Source organism: Mobula birostris, chromosome 14, assembly GCF_030028105.1.
Source record: "Mobula birostris isolate sMobBir1 chromosome 14, sMobBir1.hap1, whole genome shotgun sequence".
In the NCBI taxonomy this organism is placed as follows: Eukaryota; Metazoa; Chordata; class Chondrichthyes; order Myliobatiformes; family Myliobatidae; genus Mobula; species Mobula birostris.
In genome coordinates, this window is record NC_092383.1 from 72,147,850 (window position 1) to 72,171,145 (window position 23,296).

The 23,296-nt window shown below is 40.0% G+C and overlaps 1 protein-coding gene across 5 annotated transcripts in view; it reads right to left on the reverse strand.

The window, feature by feature from the left end:
• Window positions 1–23,296, reverse strand: part of celsr2 (cadherin, EGF LAG seven-pass G-type receptor 2) — a 363,567-nt gene that overhangs the window by 37,540 nt on the left and 302,731 nt on the right. For all 5 annotated transcript variants that reach the window (XM_072278658.1, XM_072278655.1, XM_072278659.1 and 2 more), the window contains 9 exons: window positions 21,395–21,515; window positions 18,816–18,999; window positions 16,106–16,207; window positions 14,064–14,158; window positions 11,454–11,663; window positions 8,523–8,706; window positions 8,273–8,416; window positions 2,504–2,672; window positions 2,225–2,392 (listed from right to left, as the gene is read on the reverse strand). In XM_072278658.1, the coding sequence (XP_072134759.1) occupies window positions 2,225–2,392; window positions 2,504–2,672; window positions 8,273–8,416; window positions 8,523–8,706; window positions 11,454–11,663; window positions 14,064–14,158; window positions 16,106–16,207; window positions 18,816–18,999; window positions 21,395–21,515 (1,377 nt within the window). The remainder of the gene's footprint in view (window positions 1–2,224; window positions 2,393–2,503; window positions 2,673–8,272; window positions 8,417–8,522; window positions 8,707–11,453; window positions 11,664–14,063; window positions 14,159–16,105; window positions 16,208–18,815; window positions 19,000–21,394; window positions 21,516–23,296) is intronic.

A 23,296-nucleotide genomic window follows, 5' to 3' on the forward strand; every position in this document is an offset into this window, starting at 1 on the left:
TTTTAAGGACTTGGTACAACTCATGATCTCAGCTTTATTTTTCTTTTGTCTTCTTTTGCACATTGCTTGTTTGTCAGTCTTTGCTTATACATAATTTTTCATAAAATTCTAAGTTGTATTTCTTTTTTCCCTGTAAATGCCTGCAAGAAAGTAAACCTCAAAGTAGCATATGGTAACATATACTTACTTTGATAATAAATTTACTTTGATCTACCTACAACCACAGATAATTTGCAGGAATCCATTAACTTACCGGCACATCTTTTGCCGTGTGAAAGGAATCAAGGGGGGCTGGGGGGGGGGGGGAGGATGTACAAATTCCACAGACAATCCAAATCCAAAGTTTAGGATCAAATTGGTTACTGGTGCAGTGAATTTGCAGCACTAACTCCACACCAGTAATAGAAATAAGGTTTTAGGGCATATCCTGGAGTTAAGGGTATATAGAAATATTAATTGCACCAGCAACCAATCTTCAGATTTAAATATGGATTGCAGATTGAATTTAATATGCAGCTCATAACAATTAGACCTCAGATGCCTGCATATGCATGAATGCAGCCCAGAGTTAGTGGAGATTAACATTGATGTTGGGTGTCTGGAGTGTGGATGTGAAGAAGGAGGTGTTTAAAAAGTATATGCAACTCAAAGGAAGCATTCTGGGTACATTGTAACTATAGAATTGTCCTGTAGTTACCTTTGATCTTTAGCATATAAAGAATGTCATATAATATTGGGTCAAGCAGACCTCTTCTTCCAAGGGAGTCTCAATATGATGCCTGTGGCTTATTTTTGTTGAATAAGCACTTTTATACCCACTAGCTTCAGTGTCTCTCTCCAGTGACTTTGTTCACATCACAATACAAGGAATACTTCACCTAAGCAAATCTGGACATCCTTTGACTCAGTCCTTTATTTGTGCCAAGTTATTTGAGTTCAGCTGTACACACAATAAGTCCAACATGCCATAAGTTGTGACAGAGCAAGGCAGTCATTGTTAGGATTCTCCATATACACTGAGCCATTTCAGCTTCATATATTCACATTTGTGCCTTCTGTAGGGTACCAAAGAGTTGTCAGAACCAACAGAACATGCTGGCTTTAGGAGAAGAGCCAATAGTTAAAGATTTCTTCTTAAAAATGTATTAATTCATAAGATGAGCATTACTAAATATTCCTGAACTAATGAGGCAGATCGAAGAGAAGCAGATTAATGGGTCTGGAGTTATATTTGGAGCAGGCGAGACATGGACAGTAGATTTGCTACTGTTGTTGAATTAAGTGTGCTTTTATAACAATATGAGAACTTGATGATACTGACTTTCTAATTCCTGATTTTTTAACAACTTTAATTTAAATTTCCGAATGTTTGGAAGGGATTTGAACTCATGCCTTAAGTACACAATCCACTCCAGTAACTCATAGGCTCAGGCTGGTGAAAGCCTGGCACTTTTCCACAAAAAATAATTAGATATAATCAGCTAATAGCCAATGGCATTAGACAGGATGGCCCCTTTCCTTCTTGTCGCTTCAGTTACTAGGTCACTAGGTCTGTAGAAGAATTCATCATTCTAGGGGCTTACAATAGAAAATCCCATTTTTGATTTTGACTTCTGAGAGATTATGCTTTAGTAAAACCAAACCAAGGCAGCTAAGATTTATTTTACTAGACTGAAAACTGTTGTTGTTTTTCTTTAAATTTAGGATAACAGGACGTTCCAGCCCAGAAAGCCACACTGCCCAGCAACCCATCTATTTAACATCAGCCTAACCAGAGGAAAATTTACAATGACCAATTAACTTACTAACCACTTTGGACTTTGAGAGGAAACCAGAGCACCCAGAGGAAACCCAAGCGGTCACAGGGAGAACATACAAACTCCTTACAGATGGTGGTGGAATTGAAATCTCAATGCCTTGAGCTGTAATAGTGTCATGCTAACCACTACATTAATGTGTTGCCCTCGACTGTCAGACAAAAATAGAGTTTGGAAACTCAAGGGTTACTGTGACATAAGATTTGAAGGAAAATCAATCTGTATGCAGTGATAAGAAGCATCCATCACCCTTACACGAGGCTAGGCTGACCAATAGTTTGTTGCTATATATCATATCCTTTATAAAATGACCAAATCACCCATTAATGCTCTATTGCATATTTTTTTAGACGGTATGCAACTGTTTCCCCAAGACATTCAGCACTAGAAATAATAAGGGGTCTTACGGGATGGAGTGGTTCCAGAAGACACAAATTGGCTTGGTTCTCTCCTCAGTTTGGAAAAGCTTGTACTGTACCCTAATTGGCTTCGCCAGCTGATGCTGCAGTAATTCATCATTGTCATGTACAGCAATGCTAACGATGGGGCTGTTAATGACAGGTCGCTTAGGAACCCTAGGACACAAATAGATCACTTCATCAGTGCACAGAAGTTTAATTAACAAATAATTTCTATTTCTACTTTTGTGCATTGAGTGTTGTGCAAATGTACCAATTCATATTTACCTTAGACTTCTTTTGTCAGGATCATACTGTTCAGGTAAAAGTTCTCCTAGTGACCAGTAGATGATAATACTGGCAATGGCATCATTCTCATTTGGATCAGGGTGTCGCTTCTTTCTGTTCAAAGGTGTACTTTCCTTTTCAGGTGAGGAGGTCGGGAGTTTGGAGTTTTCTGGAAAAGAATATGCATTAAACCAGTGTTATGCAATGTTAAAACTTGCTAATAACAACTAGCAAGAAATACTGATTGAACCATAGTCAGGGCTTTGAACTGCCAAGTCTCCTAATTTGTACAATATATAGTTGCCAGAGTTTAAAACTGGCACCTGATCAAAACGATTACATTGTAGTCAATCCTCAGAAAAGGAGCATGTCCATTCCACTTTATGTATATTGAACAGAATCTGTCTGAGAATAAGCTACATCAACTCAAATTTATCCATATTCACTCACTTGCTTAGCATTACAGGAGGTTCCCAGATTACAGCAGAGTTCCTTCCCTGCGAACTGTTCGCAAGCCAAGTAGTTCACAAGTCGGAAAGAAGCTGTGAACTGAGTTCCTAGGCAGCAGAAATTGTCTATGGCCCTGCAGTGACTGGCAAATCCAAACCGCCAATCTCCCAGTCACTTGTTTCTTGTAAGGGCTCTACACAAGCCATGCATTTGTAAAGATGGGGAAGATCTGTAATTGACTAGAACAAAATTCTTCTTTGGGTTATTCTTTTGAACTTTTATTCTTCATTGAGCTACAATTACTTTACTAAAACATTTCCACGTATATAGGAATTGGTATATGGGTAATGTCAGATTGGTAACAGATGAATCAATGGGCACAAATTCATCATCTTCATCAGGTGCTGTACCCAATTTGAGCTTTGACTGCCATGGCCCACACACTCCTGTTTCGGGTCAAATGGATCAATTCATTGGTATTCATTTCCAGTTCTCTGGCTGCTGTCTCCATCATCATTTGTCTTTGTCTTCCTCTTGCTTTCTTCTCTTCAATCTTTCCCATAATTACCATGCATTCTAACTCCTCTTTCCTAATCATATGTCCAGTGAAGTTACATTGCCTTTTCATGATCTCATACATTATTTCTTTTTTTGTGCTTGCTCTGTTCATGACATCCTCATTAGATACCTGTTTCGTCCATGATATTCTTTGCATCCTCCTCAAAAACCACATTTCTGCTGCTTCAATTCGTTTCCTCATGTTACTAGATATTGTCCAACATTCTGATCCATATAACATAACTGGATAAACGTAACATTTCAGTACTCTGAGGCGGGTTGTTATGCCTCCTTTAGTATTGGTCAGTATACTCTTCATTCTCGTAAAGGTGTCTTTCGCCATCCCTATTCTTCTGTTGATGTCCAAGTCGCACCTGCCATCTGATGTCACCCAGATTCCTAAGTAGCAAAAGTTCTGTAATCATTTTATGTCTTCCCCGTTTATTCTCAGCCTGCAGATAGGATTCTCCTTCTTTTTGGATATCACCATACATTCTGTCTTTTTGTAATTGATAGATAGACCCATTTTTGCTCTTTCTTCAACAGCTATATCAATTAAATTTTGTAGTTCTTCCTCCGTACTTGCAATTAACAGTGTCATCCGCATATCTGAAATTATTGATGTTTTCACCACCAACTTTGATTCCCAAGATCTCCTTTTTTTTGTAATATTTTTTCACTGTACACATTAAATAAATCAGGGGAGAAAACACACCCTTGTCTAACACCTCTCTTGATTTTTGTAAACTGACTCACTTCTCCATGTATTTATACAGCGGCAGTTTGTTCCCAGTACAGATTTCTGATTAGGCGGAGGTCTTTCGAATCTAGATCTAGAGTTTTCTGTAATATTTCAAATAACTTATTGTGCTTCACTTTATCAAATACTTTTGTGTAGTTGATAAAACAAACAAATCTTTTTGCACTTGAACAGCTCATTCTGATAGTATCCTTAACATGAATATTGTGTTTCTTGTACCTTTGTCTTTCACAAAACCACATTGTTCTTTACCTATTTCAGCTTGTATCTTACTTTTAGCTCTTGTCATCAAAATTCTTATAAGTATCTTGGTGATATGACTCATTAAACTTATGCTCTTATTCACATTCTATTGCTCCAGGTTTCTTAGGAAGAGTGATAAATTCTGATTTTTTCATTATTCCAGTCTCATAAATGTCATTGATTAAATCAGTAAGTTTTTCGATTCCATAATCTTCAAGGGCGATAATTTGTTCTGTTACTAATTCATCAAGACCTGCTGCCTCTCCTTTCTTCATCTTATTTATTGCATTACGAACTTCAGATTTTAAAATACTTGGACCTTCAATGTTTTCCTTAATTTCTGATTTTTCACCTTGAATCGCCTTCAAACAATTCCTGAATATACTCAGTCCATCTGTTCATAATCTCATCTTTTTCCATGATAATGGTACTGTCCTTTCCATTCAAACGTCCACCTGAAGAACAGAGGAGCTTTTTACCAGTGATCTTCTTGATTTTTTGATGTAACCTTTTTGGATCAGTAATAGGGATCCTTTCTACTTGCTCACATTCCTGGTTTAACCATTCTTCTTTGGCTTTTTGACATAAGCTTTTAACTTTTTTTATCTAAGGACTTATACTCTATAGGATTTGCTTTCTCCCGTCTCCTTTCTTGTGTTAGATTTTTGATTTCATCTCTCATCTATTTATTCCTTATGCTTTTTTCTGATTCTACCAAGGCATCCTTTGGAGAGCTAAACTTCATTTCTACATGATTGCTATCATCTTCAACAGATTCTATTTCTAGACTTTGAAATCTATTCCTTACTTCAATTGTAAATTTTTGTCTTAAGTTTTCTTCTTTAATTAATTGCAAGTAGTCAAGGGATTGTTCAGGTTTTTGTTTCTTTAGTTTTTTAAGTTTTACTTTTACATGACATACTACTGGCTTATGGTCACTATTACAATCTGCACCTGGATATGTTTTGCATTGAGTCACTGAGTTTCTAAATCTTTGGTTTATAGTAATAAAGTCAATTTGATTTCTGGTGTTATCACCTGGACTTTTCCAGGTCCACAAGCGTCTTGGATGGTTTTTAACGTAGGTCTTCATAGTGACCTGATTATTCACCTTGCACCATTCTACCCATTTCTCACCTCTTTCATTTCTTTCCCCAGTCCAAATTTTCCTATGGTATTTCCATCAGCACCTTGTCCTACTTTAGCATTTAGATCTCCCATGACAATAACAATATCTTGAGATTTGCATCCATTCTTTGCTTGTTCAAGTTCTTCATAGAGTTTATCTATATCCTCATTTGTTCCATCTGTTGTTGGTGCATATACCTGTATAATTGCTAAATCAAATGGTTGTCCTCTGAATCTAACAAGCAGCACTCTTTCTGATATTGCCCAATGTCCTAAAACAATTTTTGCCATGTTTTCATCCATAAGAATTCCTACTCCATTAGCATGGGATGTTCCACAAGCATAAATTACTGATTTATTTCTATTCTGACATGTTCCAGCACCTATCCAACGATCTTCACTAATTCCCATGCTGTTAATCTTTAGTCGTTCCATTTCATTTATCACATTGTCCAATCTTCCTGCTTGATATAGGGTTCTTACATTCCAAGTGGCAATAATTTTCTTTTGCGTTATTTGAATTTTATAAGCAGTAGCTTGATGACGGTCGGGGATCCCCTGCTGCCCAGAATCAACCCTACTGAGCGAAGCATCTTCAGAATTGTCTTGAAGATCCTCTTGATGTTGTTGTTGTGTGATATATTTTGTGAGTTTGGCCATAGTTTTCTTAGCAAATAGATTCTAGGAAACCTAGTATCTCGCAACGGTGGTTTGCTGTTGCCTACCATTGGGCGAACTAAAGAAATCACCATTTCTCTTCCCAAATGTTCGTCCGCCTGTACTATAGCCGTTGACATTTGAGGTCCTAGCTCATCCGCCTTCTCCATCATAGGTTCAGTTACTGAACCTGCCGGATCTGCCGTTGGCCTTCGCTCATATCCTGAGCAGGAACCCTTGCAGGTGCTACCATTCCGGGTCAGAGTGGCCCTGGGAGCAATGAATGACTAAGGGGTAACTCTACTTTCTCCAAAGCTCTGAAAGTTCCCAGTCAGAGCCTCATCACCGGTTGCAGTTCATGAGTCATATCCAGGACTAGGGCACAAATTACTCTTCCCATATATCTATGCTTTAATGTTTTTGAGCCTATCGTGGAAAACTCTAAAATAAAATTTTGTTTTATGAATATTTTGCTTCATGGCTTATTGCTTTTTGATTATCAACTTACAACATGAACGAAAATACTTGGCTTCAGTAGTAAGAAGTTACCATCAACATTGGATGGTGAAAGAATCATTATGGTTGGTGTAACCAATCAGAAAAACTGCTGTAGACCAATAAAAAAACAGCCAGGACATGAACATGAAGGCAAACGCTGATCAAATTATGATTACAGGGAAGACCACTAAGTTTCTTGAAGAAATTACATTTGAATATACAAATTTACATTTACCTTTATGGCACTGATATATTGCACTCTTGTATTCACCTTGGTAATGCTAAAATACCTGCCAGTGCCTTTAAGAAAAAAACTGTGATGTTATTTTTCATGGGTGGAGTAGAACAAAGAGTTGTCATGTTAAAGGACGATGTTCGAATGCTTTTCCCAGGTTTAGTGAGGAAAGATTTTCACGAGTAAAATTGGTGGACACTGGCATAGCGTGATTGCGTAGTTCCTTAATCGGCCTACTAACGTAAGCAAGGAAAACTCATTTCAAGGTCTAGCCTATGTGTGTTTGAAAGTTAAGCACGTGTGTGCCAAATGTGAGTATATTTCTTTTAAGATGAGATGTATTTATTAATATTTTCAATGTTGTGTATAATGTATAGGGTTGGTGGGATTCTAATATTGTTTGTATTGTTTTTTTTAGAATTGCTGCTACCATATTAGTTTCGTATATTTTGTTTTAGTTATTTTCACACTGCATACGTAACAAGTCTGTGGTTCAAAATTAATCTGCGATTGTAAAAGCAGGAACTGTTTTTTAAAACTTATTTTGTCCTTTTTATTTCCTCTTTCTGCAATACAACATTTAATACAGAATTTAAGACCCGAAAAAGTATTTGCTGTCCTGTGGGAGTGTTTTCCCCCAGGCTATAAAACCCGTTTACAGTTCAGATTTCCAGAATCTGCATTTTTGCTCGTTTTTAATTGGATTATGACGGGTGCATGATTGGGTGAATGAGTGGGGAGGAACGATCTGGCGAGGAGACCAGGGTGGAAAAGCAACTGTAGTCAGTTGGATAGATGATCATCGGACATGGGAGTGGAGCATTAGGTTGAAAGGTTCTAGGACATTGATGGTAGATTGGAGAAGTGATAAGAAATTTAGGATCAAGGGGATAGAAAAATGGGGATAAGTTATCATGAAGATGCCCAGTCAACTTGTACTTTGTTGTGATACACAAGTTCATGAGTGTTTGAGAAGCAAAATGTTAGAAAAGTGAACATTAAAAGAAACGACAAAGTTTATCCTACTAAAGAGGTAATGGGCATACTCAATACCACGGAAGTGTACCAGATAACACTAAACTCCATTAACTAATACCAAAACGGCCCATAACTCTCCCACTTCAGTGTACAATGCCTCTGCTATTCAGTGATCCTCAATATGCTCAACCTAGGTCAAAACGTGGCTTCATGCCGTTTGACATCACAGCAAGTGTAGATCTGCTTTAAAAGGTATTCTCACCTTTAACATCTGCTGGTGTAAAGATTGATTCTGGAAGGATGGCAATAGTTTCCAAGTCTCTGGGCTTCTGTCCTCGAATAAAGTCATACCGTGGAAGTTTCACTCCAGAGAAATTAATTTTGTGAAGGCGATCGACTGAAATAACTGGACAAAATTACTTCTATTAGTTATAAAACCAGCAGAATACTCTAGAAAACAATATGCATTACAGTCTGAAGGGTGCCCACCGTCTGGTTATTGTAATACTCACCAATATTAGGGGTGACAATTGTGAAAGGGTTGAGGTAGGTTTTTCTCATATTTTTTGCCAGTGCACTTGCATAATCTTCGTAGTGCCTCAGCAGGAGTGCCGTCCCTCCATCTGTCTGCTGGATCATATCCCAGTGCTTTTTGTTACTTATATCAAGTATTGCACTTCCAACCTTAATAAGGTTCTGAAAACAGAAGTAAAAGCAATGGCCAATATATTGCATTATTGGTGGAATAATCAAGCCCATCCAAAGAACTCCTTCTATTTTTAGCTGTTTCCATCGAATGAAGTTCCTGTCAAAAGTTATGCATCAATTTCTTGATTGCTAATAGTAAGCACAGAATTTAATTAATTACCCATTAATACTAAAGGGCTTCTTCTCCTTAGCGAATTTGAATTGATCTACAGTTTTTCTAAGGCCCTGGATATTATAAATAAGTTGGTGTTGAAGCAGTTTACTTTGTTTATATGACACAATACAACACAGTAATACACTTCAATTTGGAAATTCCTCTCATCTCCCCTCCCCCTGTTCTTAACTTTGCCAGAAAATATGAGGAACTCCATTTGTAACATACATTTAACAGTCTTGAGATAACCCCTAGAGTGAGATTCCTGTCACACTTACCAATACCAGCACGGCAGGTCAGTCTTACTGCCAAGAAACAAGTTTTCCCTTAAGGGCAGGGAATTATATAAAGCCTGTGAAAGTCACCTTATTATAAATGCTTTAAAGTGAATTGCGTGCAATGATTGATCAACACAATAATGTTCCAGACATATTAACATTCAGTATTGAACCATTCAGTTAGAATTCAATATTGAAGTACTTAAGTCCAGCTGAATGATTTCTTTGGACTGTAGATTTTTGCTTTCTCAACTTATTTTTAAAGCAATAATTCCATTACTGATCAGCAAAACTCCAACAGCCAGGAAAGTAAATTTCACTCAACACACACAAAAAATGCTGGTGAACGCAGCAGGCCAGGCAGCATCTATAGGAAGAGATACATGTTAACTGTACCTCTTTCTATAGTTGCTGCCTGGCCTACTGCGTTCACCAGCATTGCTTGTGTGTGTTGCTTGGATTTCCAGCGTCTGCAGATTTCCTCGTGTTTGCGTAACTAAATTTCACTTTTCACTGCAAATGTTAACAACATTTCTCAAGATATTAATATATCTAAATTAGTGCAGCATTACATTTGCTAAAGAATACATCTGTCGAATGAAATGTCCCCTTTACAGATTGTCTTGAAGTGCAGAAATGAAAACTGATAATTCTGAAATTGAAAGATTTACTGTATTAGCAACTCTCCATTAGTATTGATCCCACTCATTAGCAGGATCAACTAATTGAAATATTTGCTCAGAAAATACTTAGATATACAGTTTCAATCCCATCAGTGGTAAATACCTGACTGAAGGTGGAACTTGCAAGTGACAAGCTGATCATCTTGTCAATCAATCCTTTGATAAATGTCCTTAAACAAATGGCTGATGTCTTCATTTAAGTGGCCTTAAGCATTCAACAAGTGTTAGAAGCCAGGAAGAAGAAGTACTAACAAACTATTGGGAAGGAGTCAACCCCCAAATAATCTATGTATTATCCAGTGCCAAAGAAGAGCAGGGTAAACTGCCTCAAATATCTCCCAGTTACACTCACATCCACTGTGATGAACTGCTTTGAGAGGTTAGTTATGGCCAGAACCAACTCCTGCCTAAGCAAGGACCTGGACCCGCTACAATTTGTCTACCATCACTATAGGTCTCTACCTACGTCAAGCTGCTGTTTACTGATTGAATCTCAGCGTTCAAAACAATCATACACTCAGTCTTAATCAACAAGCATCAAATCCTGAGCCTCTGTACATCCCTCTGCAACTGCATCTTTGATTTTCTCAAGACATTGCAGTCAGTGCAGCTTGGAAATAACATTTCCTCCACGTTGACAATCAACACCGGCCCACCTCAAGGATGCCTGCTTAGTCCACTGCTTAAGTCACTCAACACCCACGACTACATAGCTAGGCACAGCTCAAACGACATCTACAAATTTTCTAATGACACAACAGTTGTTGGCAGATGGCGATGATGAGGCGTACAGGAGTGAGATAGAACAGTTGGTGGAGGGATGCCACAACAACAACTTTGAACTCAGTGTTAGTAAGACCAAGGAAATGACTATGAACTTGGGAATGGGGAAGGCGTGTGAACACACATCGGTCCTCATCGAGGGATCAGCATTGGAAAGGGTGAGCAGTTTCAAGTTCCTGGGTGTCAGTATCTCTGAAGATCTATCCTGGGCCCAATATATTGACGTAATTACAGAGAAGGAACATATGTGGCTATATTTCATAAGGAGTTTGAGGAGATGCGTCTGCTGATGCACCATGGACAGCATTCTACTGCACAGGATCAGAAACAGTTGCAGAGGCTTGCAAACTCAGCCAGCACCATGGGCACCAGCCTCCCAGCATCAGGGACATCTTCAAAAGGTGGCATCCGTCATTAAGGACTTCCATCACCCAGGACACGCTCTCTTCTCATTACTACCATTGGGGAGGATGTATAGGACACTCAAAGTATTAGGAACAGCTTCTACCATCAGATTTCCCTTGCTAATATTTTGGCTCTCTTTTTGCACTAATTTAATTTAGGTTTTTTTAATGTACTGTACTGCTGCTGAAAAACAACAAATTCCAGAACATATGCCAGCGATATTAAACCTGATTCTGATTCTGTAATCATTGAACTGTCTTCCAATTCCTAAATCTGATATATTTACATAAATCTTCTGTTCTTTGGTTTGACTGGATTTTGACCGCCAGGTGTCTCTGTACCAAAGACGAAGTCAAAACTTGACATTGAGAAGTGACTGCACACAAATTATTGAGTAGTTCAGTTGTCTTGAAAGGTGTTCTGAGCTCTTACCTCTGTGAACTGGACATCCTGCGTTGCAGCCAAGTTAAATCCCCTCTGGGAGTTCTCAAATTCCAAGATTTTTGAGGTCACATGATATGCTATCTTCACATCACTGCCAAAATATTCAGTTGTGTGCTGAGTAGCGTTCCATAATAACAGGGCAATTTCCTTGGACTTCCCCACATCCAGCAACGTTTCATTCTTTTTCAGTTTTCCAGCCTGCACAGAAAGCAATCCACAAGAACATGAGAAATCCATTTGGCAAGATCACAATTGCATTGCCCAGAAAATGGATCACATGAACATGAGAAAATCTGCAGATGCTGGAAATCCAAAACAACACACACAAAATGCTAGAGGAACTCAGCAGGCCAGGCAGCATCTAAGGAAAAGAATAAAGAGTTGACATTTTGGGCTGAGACCCTTCATCACATGAAACTATCTTTTGTGTGTTAGGTTGTTCAATTTCAATGAAAAATATAAGACAATGAAAAAAGATCAGGTAATTATCACCTGGATAAAAGTCAGCAATTTCCCTTCGGGATCCAACACTAATCTGACACAAGGAAAGGCTATGTATATTGACTGCCATCCCACTGTATATCTCTCCATGATGTTCACCACTTATCGACATGTGCATCCTTACTTCTACAAACTCCATTGCCATCACAACCAGACCTTCACATCCTGTACTTAAATGGGACCTACAAGAGTGAGTGCCAATCCAGTGCTGGAAACTCACAGCAGGTGGGTGCTTCTAAAGTTTTGGTAACTGCTACTTATCCATTTCAATGGTAGCTTACGTTCAAAGCTCAAAGTTGGGTTGAGCCCCACCTGCACATTATCCAATGATCTGCCCTTTCCAAATGACCCCACACTGCAAACCAATTGGCCAACTTCCCTGACTGCTGACCCCCTGGTAATCTACAGCTCTCCACTTCCCTCCCCCCACTCCAGCTACCAACCACACTGGTTGCCTCAAGAAACTGCAACTTCCATCTCCACAATTCCTCAGAGGAGTATGCCATACTACTCACCCTGATCTCATTACCAACTCTTACCCCATTATAAAATTCAGCATTCAGATGCAATCTTTTCTCCCCTTAACATTCCTTCCCCCTCTACCCTCACTCATCACCCAAGCCTCTCTACTGTCCTATAACCTGGAATCTGGAATCTAACCACATTTTGTTTATGGAGTATGCAAAGAAAGGGCTTTGATGCCCATGACTTGGTCAGTGACACACAATACCTTTAGTTGTTCCAGAGGGAAGCTCTTCGACAACTTGTTCATTGACCACCATAAAGCAACTGTGAACATGTCTCAACAAGCATCATTTAATTTCTGGGCACGAGTATTTTCAAGTTCAAGTTTATGGTCATTCAACCATATACATATATACAGCTGAACAAAACACTTGGTCTGTGGTCAGGGTGCAAAACACACTCCACATAGTTGCCAACCAGCACATACAGTCACAAAATAATATTAGCACTGTGGTATGACCTGAAGATTAACAGGTTGACATAAAGTGCAAGGAGTATGTTTATGTAAGACAGTATAATGTTACCGGCACTATTATAATAAAGCAAGCAGATGTATAAATATGTGAAAGAGCAGCAATAAAAGATGAAAAGTGACCGGTGCACGATGAGAGTGCGTCTGTGAGTTGGGGTGTGGTGGGGGTGAGTGGGTATCAACAGTGCATTTAGACAGGGTGTACATGTGTGCTGGGTGGCAGCACGGCGTTAGGAAGTCTAATAGTCTGGGGGAAGAAACTGCTACCCATCCTTACAGTTCTGGTTCTTTGCGGCGACCAACAGTCAGGGACAGAGCATCTTCATTTAAGCTAAGCAGAATTTCAAGGTGAAACCTTCCTTGTCATTATTGAAAGAGATTGTCATAGGAGCCTCATCTCTGACTGACTGAAAAAAGGAAGGGGAAAAAAGGAGGAAAGGACAAGAAAACCACAAGTACACACTGCTGCAGTTTAATATTACTTCATGCACTAGAATGAAATTTAATGGAAAGAATGAAAATATACTTTTGAACACACTGTGCATGGGAAGCTTTTTAAATCTTTCTCCCTTTTCTCTCCTTTTCACAGGGTCACATTAGAGACACACTGAATGTGCTGAAGGTGTAAGTAGCCCAGATTAGTTATAATCTGAGAAATATTCTCCGATTTCAGAGAAAATCCACTGGTCATCAATGGCTTCAGGCAACACTCACAACACGCTGGAGGAACTTAGCAGGTCGGGCAGCATCCATGGAAACGATGAGTCGACGTTTCGGGCCGGAACCTTTGACCCCAGCATCTGCAGATTATTTTGTGTTTACGAATGGCTTTAGGCATACAGCCAATTTTTGAAGTCCAGAGAACAAAATGCGAGTTTAGAACAAGGCTGCTACTTAACACTTCTTGAGGTGATACGGCTCTAATTTTAGAAGCTGATCCTTTGCTTCACAAAAAGGAAAAAGTTCTGCAGAGCAGTACTACACAGAACATGTCACATAAGCGTAAACATAAACATTATTGTCCATTAAAAAGAAAAACGAAACTGCAGTTTCTTGACATTGCCAATCTTTCAAATCAATTTCTCTAAGATGAAACTTACAAAGGTTTTCAGCTCTGCAAAGGTGCTGGTGGTACAGTTGAAAAGATCAGGAGGGAGCCAGCCTCTGTGTTCATCGCAGTGTCGTATTCCTGTTCCTATGGAGAAAATGATGCAGGATCTCAGTGTCTGCCCAAAACAAACTTTGGCACAGAGGTACATGGCTATCATCATAATTATTGCACTAAGTAGTCCTACCACATAACTTAGAAAAACTGCTTTATTTCAGTGACATTTCACCTCTTCAAAATATTAAGTAGACATCTGCCTTTTTCCATTAAATTAAACTTAATTATTAGTGTTTATGATTTTAAATTTATGATTATAATCTGAAACTAAAATACTGCAGATGCTAGAAGTATGAAATAAAAACAGAAAATGCTAGGAATACTCAGTCAATCAGGCAGCATCTTCAGAAAGAGAAACAGAGTTCATACTTCAGGTCAATGACCTTTCATGAGAAGTTCCCATATTCACTTTAGTGAAAGAAAGAAACACTATCAATATATCTAAAATATGATTGTTACTAAATTCAGTCACAATTGATCCAGTGACACACACATAAAATCCTATATTTTTAACACAAAATGTGATTTTGCTGGTGTCTAGATCTAATACTGGCACTCCAGAAATTTGACCAACACATCCTGTTACCAATCGTACTAGCGCAGATCAGTCTTTCTTCCCACATCTTATCCTTAAGATTTCCTCACCAAACCCCACCAGCCTACCAATCCCTCAGCCTTTTTTACCCCTCTGCCAATCTCCCAAACTCTGGGCTTTGGCCATCGTGCTTTATCCTCAGATCTCAATCACCTGGTCAAACCCTTAACATTCGTATCTCCTCCACCCTTCCCAAACCCTCATCATGTGAACCCACCCCAATCCATTGCTCATGCACTGATCACCTGATTCCTTCTCCTGGGCTCAAACACATGTCTCAACCTCCACACTCACTCACTGACCATTCTGCAGTGTCAACCCTCAGGCCAATAACTCCCCATTCTCATGCTTCACCACCAACTGAAATCCCTCGCAATACAGGACTGGCTCCCTGCCTCCAAGTCACTGTCTGTCCCTAGTGCAGCCACCCCTCTCTCCCTTTCTCCCTGATCCTGGACCCTAGGTTTAGAATCATAGAGAGATTCAGCAAGGAAACAAGCCCCTCAGCCCATTCAAGTCCATGCCAACAATGAACCACATACATGAATCCAAACTTTCATTCTCCCCACATTCTCACCAGCTCCACTGATGCTACTATTTGCCCACATACTTGGAGCAGTTCACGGACCAATTACTCTACTAAACTGCACGTCTTTGAGTTGTGGGAGGAAACCCATGCGGTCACAGAGAGGACATTTGAACTCCACAAGTCTAAAGTCAGCATTTTACTTTGGTCTTTGGCACAGTGAGTTTGTGGATCTACCAGCCACATCACTGTGCTACTCTGTCCAAGCACACAAGGGAATGGCTTTTCTTTGTGCGATGCTAATTCAGTCACGATTAGACCCTTGGGACTGGAGTAACAGATCTATGACCAAAACTGTTAGTAAGCACCTAGTGAAAAAGGGGACAAAGCCACTTCTCTGTACGATTAGTTGCAAGGTTGTGTTGCTCAGGGGCCTGTCTGAGTGGTATAATTCTGCACAATGGACAACACGATGAACACTGCACACCATCTGATGTCACTCAATGATTCAGTATGTCTGCACATCTTTTTGACTAATATTGGGAAATACGCTGTTGATATGCAAAGCACCCAATCACACTTAGCACAACAAATAAAAATATGCCACACAATGGAATTTTCAAGTCACTGTGTTTCTTCTTTAAGGACTCGATGGGCTGAAAGCATCTTTCTCTGCTGGAAAGATACTTTGTCGATTGAGAAAATATCTCAGTTTAAAAACGAAAACCATTGGTCACCCCATGATATATTAGACTACATCATTAAACTGTGTCAACGGTGGAAATACATTAAATCATTCTCAGTGATGACCAAGTAATTACTTTGAAAACACATGAAAATGTAATGACAACATTACCCATTGATCCTTTGGGGCAAGGCACAGCAGCAGGCAAACCAAACTTGGTTCTGGGCCACCAAATCCCAGACTCCATGGCTCGTGGGCAACTGTCATAAATCACTGAAAGGCAAATAAACAGATGAAATATTCAGAACATGATAAACCAATACATTTTTCCCTATTACATCAATTATCCCTCTACAAATGTGTATAACCTGAATCAGTATTTTAGTCATAGAGTTATGCACTGAAATGAGTCCTTCTGCCCACCACTTCAATGTTAATCTTTCCGTCAATCTAAACTAAGCTCAATTGCTTTGCATGTGCCTTATTGTGTTAGTCATAGAGTCAGGGAAAAGTACACTGTGACTCTTCCACATTTCAAACAAATATGGATCAAGATTTTGAGTTCATTCTTAACACACATAAGCTTTTCAATACAGTTTTCACAAAAATGTTCTAATAAGCATATTCAGTGAAAATTGTTGAGCATATCTGTTAAACGTGCACTTAAATTGCATGAATATGCTTTATCTCATAACATATTTGAAAAGACAATGCTTTGAAAATTCAGTATGAAATGTTTTTTTTTTTCCCTTTTCAGTACTTTGTACCAGAAGTTGTTCATTACCAGGTTGGACTGCATCAGTGATTTTCCGGTGATGCCTACACTGAAGAAGTTTAAATCTTCTCTTCGACGGGAGTTCAGTGAAACCATCTCTCACTGTTCCCCATCTGTAATTTCTTCGGCTCTTCAACTTTTCGACCACATTTTGACTCAGACTCGCTATCTCTTGGCTCCATTCCCTCCCCCTCCTGTCTTCTCCTATCATTTTGGATCTCCCCCTCCCCCTTTCAAATCTCTTACTAGCTCTTCCTTCAGTTAGTCCTGATGAAGGGTCTCGGCCCGAAACGTCGACTGTACCTCTTCCTAGAGATGCTGCCTGGCCTGCTGCGTTCACCAGCAACTTTGATGTGTGTTGTTTACATTTAAAGTAGATGGCAAAGATACCAGCAATGCCAAGTATAAAAGTCTGTTTATACAGTGAAATTGATGGCATAGTGGATAGTGAAGAAATTTGCCTAAGGTTATGAAAGGATCTAGATCAACTGGAAAAGTAGGGAAGGGAACAGCAGATGGAATTTAATGTAGATAAGTGCCACGTGGTGCATTTTGAGAAGTTAAACTAAGGCAGGACAAACACTATGAATGATAGGGAGATGGGGAATGCTGTTGAACAGAGAGACCTTGTACATGTTGTTGTTCAGTTGTTAAGTTGACTCCGCCTCTTCGTGACCTCATGGACCATCGGGTCCATAGGCTTTTCATGGCAAAGTTACGGAAATAGATTGCCAGGCCTTTCTTCTGCGCAGATACTGCTGCTGCCCAGGTTTGAACTCAGGACCATCTGCTTTGAGGTCCAGTGCTGATGCCACTACACCACCAGCTGGCCTGACTTTGTACATGCTTTCCTCAAAATGGGAGATGGGTGGATAGAGTGGTGAAGGTGGTGTCCGATTCCCTTGATTTCATTGGCCCAGGCATTGAGTATACTGCAAGAGCCGAGACATTATGTTGCACTTGTACAAATCACACTTGGGAGTTTTGTTTCAAAACTCTGTTCATCACGTGCAGGAAGGGTGGGATTAAACTGTAGAGGGTGCAGAAGAGATTCACAAGAATGTTGCCTGGATTGGAGGGATTGGTTTATTAGGAGAGATTAGATAATCTGGGATAGTAAGGGAAGCTGAGGGGTGATATAATACAGGTAATAAAATTATAATAAGATAGACAGTATCTGTTTCTCATGTTTAAAGCTAGAGGGTATAGATTTAAGGTGAAATAGGGGAGGTTTAGAAGGAAATTGAGTGATAAATTCTTCACACAGCAAGTAGTTGATATCTGGAGGGAGCTCCAAACAAGGTGACAGAGCCAGGAAAAGAAACATTTAAAGGCACTTGAATGAGTAGGGCATAAAGGGGTATTGAATGCAGCCAAGTGGGATTATCATAGACAGGCATGATGGTTGGCATAGATGAGACAGGCTGAAGGGCCTGTTTCTCTATGGAGCAACTCTATGACTACGACATTAGTCAATGCTGAAAAACTGGTGAAACAAATCCAAGAACTGCTTTCAAAGTGATGCTGAATAGAAACTTAAGAGGGAAAAATTACAGGATTACAGGATCTAAGCCAGGGAATGATAGGAAATAATCGCCTTCTTCTGTGCTGCAATGACATGAGGATTGATTGTCAATGCTGTAATGTAGGAAGCACTGTTAAATTAAATCTTCACACTTATATGACCTGGCTCAGCCTCTGTGCTACTTAGTAATGATACTACATTTTGTCTGGTTTAGAAAATATGCTCCTTGCTTTGGCATGGAGAGTTGGACCAAAGTGGCTTTCCAATCACAATAAACAGCTGATGTAATTGTTTGCAGGTGATTACAAAATCCAGACAGGTTCATATTGAATTTGGTCCTCTAAAAAGAAAACACTCATCTGTTTCTGTTCCATAAAACTGATAGCAAGTATCATCTTTTTTTTCATATGGGATTAAGCATGCAAGCTGAGAAAGTGAGAGAGATTTCTGGTCAGACTTACACCAAATACGTATTTTTTAGCCCGTGATTATAACTCAGCAAGTCAGTGCAAGTTTCCATATGCAACATTCACCACTAATTTCAAAATCAAATTTCATCATCTAGACACCCATAAACGCACCTTCGCAACCGTTGGTGAAAACCTCTGCAAAAGGATTGTCGCAGCGGTCACACTGTCGTCCAATCACACCAGGTTTACACTGGCACTGTCCTGTCTCCATATCACATGAGCGAGACAGTGAACCAACGGAGTAGCAGTCACAAGGGAGGCAAGCATTGGTTCCAGGAGGCCAGTAATAGTTATCCTAAATAAAAAAAGATATATTATTACTTCATAGGAGGCCAAAGAACACACCAACATAGAAAATAGATTTGTTTTCTGTATCACCCCAACCCTCATCTTCATTTTCGATATTTTAAAGCTGACCATTCACGGTGAGTGGTAACAGTCGCCAATTTCAATGGATTAGTACATAAAGCTACTCAGATGGTCTCTGCAAAACACTATTGTTAAGTAATCTGCTGATTTAGCCATCTTGGATTTAGAAAAGCTTCCAAGATTTCCCTCTTTATGATGGGGATATTCCACCTGGTAACTGAACCTGATGATCAGGTGAGGAAACAGTGTTCTAATTCCCCACGTAAGGAAAATGGATTAAGAAAGTTGGCTACATTGATAACATAAAAACATATGCAACCCTCTCACCAGGGCTTGTATGCAAACGTGGCTCGTTAGCTAACTAACTCATGAGACTCAGTGGTGAGAAGACCACCTTCCATAAGCAATATATGTCTAGGGTTGGTATGATTTGGGGCTCCACCAAACAGGGAAGTTATGATGTTCCAATTGAGGAACATTAATTGTAGCGAATGCTGTGTAAATACTACTCACACACATTTATCGGTCACCAAGAAACAACATATTGCACACCAGCAGAAAATTATAAAAAGAGTATATTTACCAATTTTCAACAGGAAAAGAAAAGAAAGAGAAAATAAAAGGGCCCTTTACAGTTAAGCAAGTCCAATGTGCACATAAACATTGGAGCTCATTTCTGAAGTGTCAGGTGCATCGCTTTACTCGTGCTGAACCCACGTTCTGTGTGAAAGACACCAGTCACAGTTTCAACTTCCCTCAAGGACCATCTCGAACGAACTGACCAATTCAGAAGTATTGGCACTTCCTCTTTGGAGCCATTCCTCTGTACAAAGCAATTCTTACAATGGGGTCTCTCTGTCATATGGCATTCAGTGGACATCCTCCCTTGTGCCCCGCTCTGTAGCTCCCGCCAAAAAACTCCAAACCAGACTACTGTCCTTCAGAAATCTCATCCTGCCCAGCTCTCTAGAATCTTCTCCAGCATCCCACTGGGCAGAAAGTTATAACGCATAACCAGACAATCCTGATTGACTGACACAACATTCCTAATTTGGGTAACAGGGCTCCATATCTTTAGCCAAAGCCAAAATACTCTTACCAGCGCAGCAGAACACACTGCTTTTGCAGAAAACCACTAAAATAAAAATACCTCACAGCATAGCAGTGGAAACCTTACCCAGGTCATTATACCTACATATCCTCCCTTTATTGGAATTAGCCATACTAAATTACTACACTAATACTGGAAGTTTTTGCTTCTTGGAAATGGCATGTTTAATATTTCAGAGAGAGTACACTGTAAATCAGTGAGTGTTTTTTTTGTCTCCCCTCTTACTATGTGTCACCTTTACTATGTCGAATTGTCAGATGAATGATTTCTTTTGTTCTACTGCAGATGGTGGTCTTTCTTGGGGGCTTTGCTATTGCTTGCTTGGTGGGTGGAGGGAACTGATGTTTTTTTGCTGAAGTAAGGGGGGAGGGATAAGGTCGATGCTTTGTTGCTGCTTATGCATGGGAGGGAGGAAGTAAGGGAGCTTTGTTGTTCTAACATTTTTGCTGTCACTCATTCTTTGTGGCACCTTTCTGTTTTTGTGGATGTCTGTGAAGAACAAGAATTTTGGGATCTATATTGTATACATTCTCTGTCAAATAAATGGAACTACTGAATTATTGAAATGCATTGAGGGGCAGGCAGAGAACAAAATGTTTGCTCTTGGATCTGGATCACTTATTGTTAAAGACAGAGACTTGTGTAGGGAAGTTACATAGAGCATCAAATAGGTATTGATGAAACTTTAAACGTTGGTGCATGAGTAGTAGGGCTGCCTATTCAAGATGAGGTCATAATGAGGTTTTGAGTTCTTAAATAAGTTCTGGGGTGGGGGGGGGGCGCTGTAGCTGTGTGTGGCCCAAAAGCATGCCAGAACATTGGATAAGACTACACACTAACCTGCCGCAGGCTCTGTCTGGCACCATATTCCACAAGCTTGCTCAGGAAGCTCTACCTCCTGCACCCCTGCAAGTTATACTGAAGAGGACCTCATCAAAGGTTTGCTCCTGCAGAGAGGCCGGTGTGAGCGTGTTTCACAGAGCAGACCTCATGTGTATCGCGCAAGGATAGTCAGCACTTCATAGATTTGCATTACGCAAAAACAGGCAGCTAATTGCAAACACTTAGCTTAATGTGGGGGACAGCATTTGGTCTGGAGGAGAATATGTAACTTAACTTTAACCTGGAACAGCTCAAGTTACTGAAGTCTTCAGCTGCGATGACCTTGAAACTGATGACCGTAGACAGCCCTGGATTACTCAGTCCTCACCTTACATCTGCATTCCCCAGAGGTTTTGTTACAGTCAGCGTCGAACCCATTCCTTACATCACAGCTGCAAGGTCCGCACATAGGATGCCCCCACCATCCTCGAGGGCAGGGCTGATCAATCCTACAAGTAAAACATTGAAATCTCTGAGTTGCCCAATAATCTGACTGCTGATATTTGCAATAGAATCAAAAGTGATCTTCCATTAAGAATGTCTGCGTGAAGAACACCCCAGCTATGAGACTGGATATTCTTAATTTTTTTTTATAACTACAGAAGTACAGACTCAGATAGGTGGAGCAAAGTCAAGATGGTGCTAAATGGTGACTCCTCTGCTTGTATTTTTGGAAATAGCTCTATTTCTATCTTTGCTATCTTTTTTTTTTCCTTTTCAACGTTCTTTAGAAGACCTTGACCTGGATTTATACTCTGACATTAGTTCTTTGTAGGAATGGGACCCGTTCTCAAGGACTCATGACCGCTTTTTGATATCCTAAGGATGCGGCCTGGAAGACTAGCACACCTTCAGGGTTCTGGATTGTCGTGAGTCTGGAGGTGTGCTGATTCTAGGCCAGTGCCCCCGACTGAGGCTTTGCGGGAGAACACGGAACATTGGGAGCAGTGGGTTGTGTGTCCAGAGATCTGCACCTTTCTGGGGCCGACCCTCTGGGCGCAGAGCTCGGAAAAAGCAAAGCAACAGACTTGTAACACCATAAGTCAGCAAGTTGTTTGTTATGTCTCCTCTCTCGCTGTGAAATGGGGATGCCTCTTTTTCCCTTATCGGGGGAGAGAGAGAGAGCGAGCCTGTGGTATGTTGAATTACGGGGTGAACGAATAGTCTTTGGGGTACTGCAAGTCAGCATCTTTATTGATGTTTGGTGCATGCTTGAGCGCTTGGTAGAGGGCGCTGATGCATTTTGCTGGTGGGGGGTGGGCATCGTTGCCTTGCTGCTGCTTGCGCGTGCAACGGGAAGCTGGCGGGGGGGCTTTGGCGTTCTAACGTTTAACTGTCATTCATTTTTGGGGTACTCCTGTGTTTTCGTGGATGTTTACAAAGAAAAAGAATTTCAGGCTGTATATTGTATACATTTCTCTGACATTAAATGTACCTATTGAAACCTATTGAAATTAGGTCCAGTATATTCCATTCAGTTATATGCTCTGTGATACAAGATTATCAGAAGTGTTTAATTCCAATAGGATTGGGCCTCAGAGTCAAAACCAGTACTTAATATCCATTTCTAAATGCCCAGCGTAAACCAGTCTATATGATAAAGGTACAAATGAGTGGATTGTTACTGACAGCACAAAGTTCAACAAAGACCGGGAGTGGTAAGGAAAGCAGATTAAAAGGCATTTGTAACTCAGACAGGTTTCCAATATCGCTGTCCTCAACATTACTGATACTGGCTTTTATAAATAATGCCAGACATACTTAGTTACTAAATTTAACAGTCGCTGTGAATTCATGTTTTTGGATCTTCAGTCCCGAAATTAAACTACTAAGCCATCACACCAAGTAATGGTAGGAGGTGGGAGCCTTAGACAGGCTTCGCCTTCTGAAATTGGTATTCATGTCTTCTTTCTCTCTTCCCTGTGTTAACCTGGGAAATCATTCACCGCCCAGCCTTCAAGGAAAGATGGGTCTCTGCAGTAATTGTTCACCCAGCAGCCCAGTTGAGAGCACCACAAGCAAAGAGCTAGAGAAAGCTGTTCTGCTGCCCCCTCATTGCCTGAGTGGGTGGATATCGATTTATGGATCGTAAATAGAAAATTGGATTGCATCTTAGCTAAACAGGTTGATAGAAAATACTTTAAGATCTTTAGTCTGTTTTTCTGGAATTTCTGATGATACAGGAGACTTTAGAAGCATCATAAGCTTACTTCGGAAATGTATCTATCAT